This window comes from Erythrolamprus reginae, chromosome 9 (genome assembly GCF_031021105.1).
Source record: "Erythrolamprus reginae isolate rEryReg1 chromosome 9, rEryReg1.hap1, whole genome shotgun sequence".
Lineage (NCBI taxonomy): Eukaryota > Metazoa > Chordata > Lepidosauria > Squamata > Dipsadidae > Erythrolamprus > Erythrolamprus reginae.
In genome coordinates this window covers 47,333,436-47,341,834 of record NC_091958.1, presented here as the reverse complement: position 1 = coordinate 47,341,834, position 8,399 = coordinate 47,333,436, and the positions used below count along the sequence as shown (strand labels likewise).

The 8,399-nt window shown below is 42.6% G+C and overlaps 1 protein-coding gene across 2 annotated transcripts in view; it reads left to right on the top strand.

The window, feature by feature from the left end:
* The window catches only part of SNX29 (sorting nexin 29), a 213,071-nt gene that overhangs the window by 117,454 nt on the left and 87,218 nt on the right, over positions 1-8,399 (top strand). For both annotated transcript variants that reach the window (XR_011559849.1, XM_070761121.1), the window contains exons 17-18: positions 1,854-1,909; positions 2,192-2,273. Coding sequence is in view for 1 of the 2 variants with exons in the window: in XM_070761121.1 (XP_070617222.1) it covers positions 1,854-1,909; positions 2,192-2,273 (138 nt within the window). In the remaining variant the exon portion in view is untranslated. The remainder of the gene's footprint in view (positions 1-1,853; positions 1,910-2,191; positions 2,274-8,399) is intronic.

Genomic DNA, 8,399 nt, shown 5'->3' with positions numbered 1-8,399 from the left:
CACCTGAAACTTAGGGAGGGTGAAAAACAGCCCAATGGCCCAACAGGAAGTACATTTTTGAACTTCCGGTAGGCCCACTGGGCCATTTTTCGCCATATACAGGCTCTGGAGTCTTTCCTGAGGCCTGAGGAGCGTGAAAACAGCCTCCTCCCACCATCTCGAAGGCTGAAAATCAGCTGGCCAGCACACACATGTGAGTCGGAGCTGACATAGGTCAAAGCTTCGCATTCCTTCATATATGGCTCCACAATGCACTTGTGGCAGGCGTGCCATAGGTTTGCCATCACCGGCTTAAGAAATGTAGTTCTAGCTATAAGTTAACTGTACTACATCTTAGGTCACTTGTGTTTTAATCACCTGAGTCCAGGGGTGGGTTGTTTCCGGTTCAGACTGGTTCAGCCGAACTGGTAGCGACCCAGTGCAGAAGTTAGTGAAAATCAATGGGTTGCCAATTGACTGAAATGGTCTAGGGCAGTGATGGCGAGCCTTATTTTCCTTGGGTGCCAAAAAGGCATGGGAGTGTGCAGTCGTGTATGCGTGAGTGCCCAAACCCATCAATCAATGCTGGGGAGGGCGAAAACAACTTCCTGCCCCCCCCTAGTCCCTCTGGAGTCTGGAAATGGACTGTTTCTTAACTTCTGGTGGGCCCAGTAGGCTCATGTTTCACCCTCCCCAGGCTCCAAAACTTCCCAGGAGCCGGGGAAGGGTAAAAAGGCCCTTCCCCATCCACCTGGAGGCTCTCTGGAAGCCAAAAACGCCCTTCCAGAGTTTCTGTGTGAGCCAAAAATCGTCACAATCAAAGTGTTGGTCATCACCTATAAAGCCCTTCATGGCACCGGACCAGGGTATCTACGAGACCGCCTTCTGCGCACGAATCCCAGCGACCGGTTAGGTTCCACAGAGTGGGCCTTCTCCGGGTCCCATCAACAAAACCATGTCGTTTTGCGGGCCCCAGGGGAAGAGCCTTCTCTGTGGTGGCTCCGACCCTCTGGAACCAGCTCCCCCCGGAGATTAGAATTGCCCCCACCCTCCTCGCCTTTCGTAAGCTCCTTAAAACCCACCTCTGCCGTCAGGCATGGGGGAACTGAGATATTCTTTCCCCCTAGGCCTTTACAATTTATGCATGGTATGTTTGTTTGTATGGATGTTTGGTTTTACAAATAAGGGGTTTCTAACTGTTTTAGTATTGGATTTACATGCTGTTTTGTACTACTGTTGTTAGCCGCCCCGAGTCTACGGAGAGGGGCGGCATACAAATCCAATAAATAAGTAAGTAAGTAAGTAAGTAAGTAAGTAAGTAAGTAAGTAAGTAAGTAAAAAAATAAAATAAAATAAATAAAATAAAATAAAATAAAATAAACTGGCTGGTACACACATTCATGTTGGAGCTGAGCTAGGGCAACAGCTCAAGTGCCAGAAGATATGATTCTACGTGCCACCTGTGGCACCCATGCCATAGGTTCACCATCACTGGTATGGGCTATCCTACCCAAGCAGGATAGTTTTTTACTCTTACTGTAGCATTTATGCTGTTTGCAATAATATGGTCAGGTCTCATGCTTTCATGAAAGCTCATGAGGATTCTATTTTTCACATAGGACCCGAACAGAACAGCAGGGTTAAAGGAAGTGTTTGCCAAGAGATAGGGAATAATCTATAAAAATGCCAGGCCATGCTGAGTTTTCTATTTAAATATCATCCCCTGGGAACGATAGGACAAGGGCTGTTGGGTTTAGGAATTGATTTGGGGAGGTTTGCTGTGGGCCAGGCTGCACTTGCCTGCTCTTTAAGACAAAAGGTTAAGTAGACTCAGTGTTTCATTATGTCTTTCCTTCCTTCCTGTTATTGCCTAGGTTCCCGGAGATCTCAGTCAAACCTCCGAAGATCAAAGCCTGTCAGATTTTGAAATGTAAGTTGTTAGAAAGTTGGACGTGTTTACCGCATTCCCGCAATGTCTTCAAAAGAGCAACTTTTGAAGTAAAACGATTCATAATTCAGGGTTCTCTCTGTTTTGGGAATGTATTCCCCGTCTTGTAACATCACCATTGCGTTCCGGATTTGGTTCCCTATTCCAAGTGCTTTGATTATTGGTAGCATGTATCAGTTGTGCAAAGTTGAGTGACTGACTTACTTAAATAATTTACTTGCTTGCTTACTGACTGATTGATTGATTGATTTATCATTCATTCAGATCCAACCGAGCCCTTATAAATGTCTGGATTCCTTCAGTCTTTCTCCGTGGCAAAGCAGCAAATGCCTTTCACGTTTATCAAGTAAGTGTTATGTTCCGCGAGAGTATTTATTTTATTCGATTTTTTTTTTAGAAACGTAGAAGATTGACGGCAGAAAAAGACCTCATGGTCCATCTAGCCTGCCCTTATACTGTTTCTTGTATTTTATCTTAGGATGGATATATGTTTATCCCAGGCATAAACATATATCCATTTTATGCCACCCTTGTCCTTAGACTCAGGGTGGCTTCCAACAGCAATCATGGGCTTCCCTAAATATGCCCATGTCACACCAACACTCCGCACTCTGCATTGGTTGCCGATCAGTTTCCGGTCACAATTCAAAGTGTTGGTTTATGACCTATAAAGCCCTTCATGGCACCGGGCCAGGTTATCTCCGGGACCGCCTTCTGCCGCACGAATCCCAGCGACCAATTAGGTCCCACAGAGTGGGCCTTCTCCGGGTCCCGTCAACTAAACAATGTCGTTTGGTGGGACCCAGGGGAAGAGCCTTCTCTGTGGCGGCCCCGGCCCTCTGGAACCAACTCCCCCCAGAGATTAGAATAGCCCCCATCCTTCTTGCCTTTCGTAAGCTTCTTAAAACCCACCTCTGTCATCAGGCATGGGGGAACTGAGATATTTTTTCCCCCTAGGCTTCTACAATTTATGTATGGTATGTTTGTATGTATGATTGGTTTTTAAAATAAAGGTTTTTAGCTGTTTTAGTATTGGATTGTCGTATGTTGTTTTTACCACTGTTGTTAGCCGCCCCGAGTCTACGGAGAGGGGCGGCATACAAATCCAATAAAACTCAACTCAACTAAACTAATATGTTGGGGGGGGTGTGAGATGTTTACTTTTTCCTGGGTGGGGGGAGCATAGCAGCAAATAATTTCGTTGTTGCTTTCGTTGTTCCTGGTGACGGGCTACTAAGAACATTTCTGGGGCTTATTTTGCAGTGAATCAAGGTTTTTATTGAACTTTCTTGGAGAGACACTTCAAAGTTTCATTTACAACTAACCTCTAGGTGGTGATAGCTACCAGAAGCCTACTTAATGTTTTGGCAGGAACCAAATAATTCTTGTGGACATATCTGTGTTTACAGTCTCATTTGCTTCTGAGTCAGATCTCACCTCCTCCGCAAATCTTCCACAGACACTATAGTAAATTTAATAGTCCCCTTTAGTGGGCAGGTGTTGACATATCAAACATTGATAAATTATTGGGAACATAGACGCTCTTTGTAATATTGTTTGAAGGAGGATTTTATACAGTAACGGTTGCAGTAGAGGTATGTTAGCAAGGTATACCTTTTGTTTTACGAGTGTACGTGTAGCACAGATGGGAATAATTCCTGAAATCACTGCTAAATTTCCTCTAACCAGCATAGGTGAATAAGTTACTACAGTGTTCCCTCGATTTTCACGGGCAATGCGTTCCGAGACCGCCCGCAAAAGTCGAATTTCTGCAAAGTAGAGATGTGGAAGTAAATACACCATTTTTGACTATGGACAGTATCACAAGCCATCCTATAACACTTTAAACCCCTAAATTACCATTTCCCATTCCCTTAACAACCATTTACTCACCATTATTACCGGTACTCACCATTGAATAAGACACTTAGTGATCCTGATATTTATAAACATAATTATTTAGACAATAGGACAGGGACGGTAGGCACAATGGTGCGCTTATGCACGCCCCTTACAGACCTCTTAGAAAGGGGGAGAGGTCAATTGTAGATAGTCTAAGGTTAAAGATTTTGGGGTTAGGAGTAGAAACCACAGAATCAGGTAGTGCATTCCAGGCGTTGATTACTCTGTTGCTGAAGTCGTATATTTTTTGCAGTCAAGTTTGGAGCGGTTGACGTTTAGTTTAAATCTAATTCATGCTCATATGTTGTTGCGGTTGAAGGTGAAGTAGTCGTTAACAGGTAGGACGTTTCGGTATATGATTTTATGAACTATAATTAAGTTGGAGCGGAGACGACGGAGTCGTAAGTTGTCTAAACCAAGAATTTCAAGTCTGGTGGAGTAAGGTTGTAGGGTCTCCTGCTTGGGCTGGGGGGGTGGTGGGGGTTGGGGGTTGGACAAGATGACTTACGAGGTCCCTTCCAACTCTGTTATTCTGTTCTGTTCTAATTCACAGTTTGGCAAAAAGTACCAGATTGTGATTGTGAGAAAGGAGAAATATATCATTCCCTGTTAAGTTTCTGGTCTAGGTTAACAGCAAAGGGAAAAAAAAGTGGGGGTGGGAAACTGCTCCCTTGTAGCTTTTAACAGCATAATTAACATATAAATTAAATAATAGAGGTGTGAGAATGCAACCTTATCCATTGCCTGGAGTGATGAAAATAGGATCTGTTAACTGTTCACTGATCCCCACCTCCAATTTTGCATTTAAGTACAAATCTCTTAAAAAAGAAGAAGAAGGCTTCAACAGGAATAAGGTTGTTACTTAGAAAACTTAAAAAAACACTCCACAGATCTAGAGAGCTTGAATAAAACCGTCAAAGACCTTGGAGTACTCATATCCAATGACCTAAGTCCTAGAGGCCACTGCAACAACATTGCCAAAAAGGCTTTAAAAGTTGTTAACCTAACCCTTCACAGCTTCTTCTCTGATAATTTTGAACTGCTAACAAGAGCTTACAAAACATTTGTCAGACCAATCCTAGAATACAGCTCGCCTGTATGGAACCCACATTGCATATCTGACATCAATACAATTGAGAGAGTCCACACAAGAAGAGTCCTTCACTCCTCTTCTCACAACAAAATACCTTACTCCGCCAGACTTGAAATTCTTGGTTTAGACAACTTACAACTCCGTCGTCTCTGTTCCGACTTAATTATAGTTCATGAAATCATATACCAAAATGTCCTACCTGTTAATGTCCTACCGACTACTTCCCCTTCAACCGCAACAACACATGAGCACGAAATCGATTTAAACTAAATGTCAACCGCTCCAAACATGACTGCAAAAAATACGACTTCAGCAACAGAGTAATCAACGCCTGGAATGCACCACCTGATTCTGTGGTTTCTACTCCTAACCCCAAAACCTTTAACCTTAGACTATCTACAATTGACCTCTCCCCCTTTCTAAGAGGTCTCTAAGGGGCGTGCATAAGCGCACCACTGTGCCTACCGTCCCTGTCCTATTGTCTACTTTTTATCATTATTTATCTAATGTTTTATATGTACAAATTATCACCCTATAATTATTTGACAAATAAATAAATAAAATAAAAAATAAACTGTTTTGTCATCAAAGAACAGGGTCCCCTTCCCTCCAGAGACCTTGTACTACAACTCCCATTATCTCAAGCCAGGGTGGCTGTTGAAGAATCAGAATGACAGCGTGCAGGAATAAAGGCCAGGATTTTATTTTGTTTATTTACATCCTGCCTTTATTATTTATATAAATAACTGAAAGTGGCAAACCTATCTAAAAGTCCTTCCTCCTGCTGTTTTTCCATACAATGACCTCGTGAGGTCAAATGGGCTCAGAGAAAAGGATTGTTGGTGTATTGGTTGCCGATCAGTTTCCGGTCACAATTCAAAGTGTCGGTTATGACCTATAAAGCCCTTCATGGCATCGGACCAGAATATCTCCGGGACCGCCTTCTGCCGCACGAATCCCAGCGACCGGTTAGGTTCCACAGAGTTGGCCTTCTCCGGGTCCCGTCAACTAAACAATGTCGTTTGGCGGGGGCCGGGGAAGAGCCTTCTCTGTGGCGGCCTCGACTCTCTGGAACCAGCTCCCTCTGGAGATTAGAACTGCCCCCACCCTCTTCGCCTTTCGTAAACTTCTTAAAACCCACCTCTGCCGTCAGGCATGGGGGAACTGAGACATCTCCCCCGGGCCTATACAGTTTATACATGGTATGTTTGTGTGTATGTTTGCTTTTAATAATGGAATTTTTAGTGTTTTTTAAATTATTAGATTTGTTTCTACATTGTCTTTATTATTGCTGTGAGCCGCCCCGAGTCTACGGAGAGGGGCGGCATACAAATCCAATTAATTAATTAATTAATTGTGCCAAAACCACCCAGCCGGCTTGTATACCTAAGGTGGTACTAGAACTCACAGTCTCCTGGTGATTGGCCCAAAGTCACCCAGCCAGCTTTTTAGCATGGTGCCTTAATCACTGGACCAAACTGGGGTGAGCTATGAACTGGTCCTCACTTTTTGATGGGAGGAAGCAGCTTGTCCTCATTTTTGTGACACTCCGACATAAGTCACTTTGTCTCATATGTGCAACGTAGCCAGTTTTGCAATCCATGGATATAAACAGGTAGCTAAAGTTTCTCCTGCTTCAACATAACTTGGCACATGAACTGGTTCTCCTGTGGGGCCCCAACCTCAGAACCAACTCCGACATCAAACACGTTTCCGCAGATATAAGCAAATCACAGCAGCGTTGTTGCTGCTGCTACAGAATTTGCATTATGTAATTGTTTATTTCTAAAAAGTCCTTGAAAATCACTGCAGATAAAGCCGGTCCCCCCCCCCCGCCCAGATTCCTGTTTATCATTTGTGTAAGTTAAGTAATGAGAGCTCTTTGTGAAATAATCAGCTCTAAGCACCGTTAAGTCATGGAGGAAAAGCCTAGAGAACTAGAATTAAGAGCAGCATATGGAAACTAAGAAGAGGTATCAAAGTTAAGCCTGAATTGTTACCCTTCCCGGGCTTCTTGTGTAGGAGGGAGCTTAACAGTTATCCTGGATCAGTTTGTCTTCGGCCAAGTGTAAAGATGATTCTGAAAGATGCTCCAAACTGTAATTTGATAGGCTTCCACATGGACTAGAAACTTGAACATTCCTGGGAGGAAAAGGTGGGGAGAAGCCTCCGTGGGGCTTCTCTAGGAATCTCCTGGGAGGAAACAGGGCTGGAAAATGCGTGGAGAAGCTTTGGTAAGGCTTTTTTAAGAATCTCCTGGGAGGAAACAGGGCCTCCACCCTCCCTGTGGTTTCCCCAATCGCACATATTATTTGCTTTTACATTGATTCCTATGGGAAAAATAACTTCTTCTTACAAACTTTTCTACTTAAGAACCTGGTCAGGGAACGAATTAAGTTTGTAAGTAGAGGTACCACTGTTCAGGCATTCTAATCTAATCTAATTCCTAAAATCTATTTGTCACCCCTACTGTATATTCATCAGGGATGTGATATGATTTAATTCACATCTGTGTGGCCTAGTGCTTTTCCCTACTTCCTTCAATTTAAGCCTAAATTTTGCAGTGAGCAGTTCATGAGCTGGTCTTGTTTTACTGACTAGTTGACTGTAATTAACTGCCAAGCTATAAGTTCACAAAGCAAAGATAAACTTTAAGGTTCACCAACAGTAGGGCAGCAAAAATGTATTTGTGCTGAACAACCCAAACATATCCTGCAAACTTTCGGCGAATGTTTGTTAAAAATCTACGTTGCGTTTTGCAGGGATCCCCAAACTTTTTACACAGGGGGCCAGTTCACTGTCCTTCGGATTGTTGGAAGGCCGGACTATAAAAAAACCCTATGAACAATTCCCTATGCACACTGCACATACCTTGTTTTAAAGTAAAAAACAAAATGGGAATGTACTATTTAGAGGGGGGAGAAGATCTGAAATTCATATATGTTTATGTTTTGTTTTTAATTTTCTTTTGTTGATATGTGATTGGCTATACAAGGTTTTCTTGGCTTATGAAAAATGTATAAAGAAAGAAGGAAGCACTTTGGCATAATGGTTAATAAGTTAGAAATATAATTGGTGTTGCACTTTTTGAAGGAACATTAAGGAGGGAATTTAATTAAAAGAAAATGAATGTAACTGGATGACAAAATTAGAAAAAAAAACCTTTTGCAACTTTTTTGATGATTGATATTAGTTACTACCAAAATACCACATTTTATTCATGGAAAATTAGATGGTACACTGTGTGGTTTGAATGTATGCTGAGAGAATTTTTTTAAAAAATTACACCCCCCCCCCAAAACAGTCCTTCCTTTCTCTGTCCCTCCATTTCATTCTTCCTTCCTTCCTTCCTTCCTTCCTTCCTTCCTTCCTTCCTTCCTTCCTTCCTTCCTTTCTTTCTTTCTTTTTTTCTTTCTTTCTTCCTTGTTCCCTCCATTTCTCCTTCTTTCCTTCCTTCCTTCCTTCCCTCCTTCATTC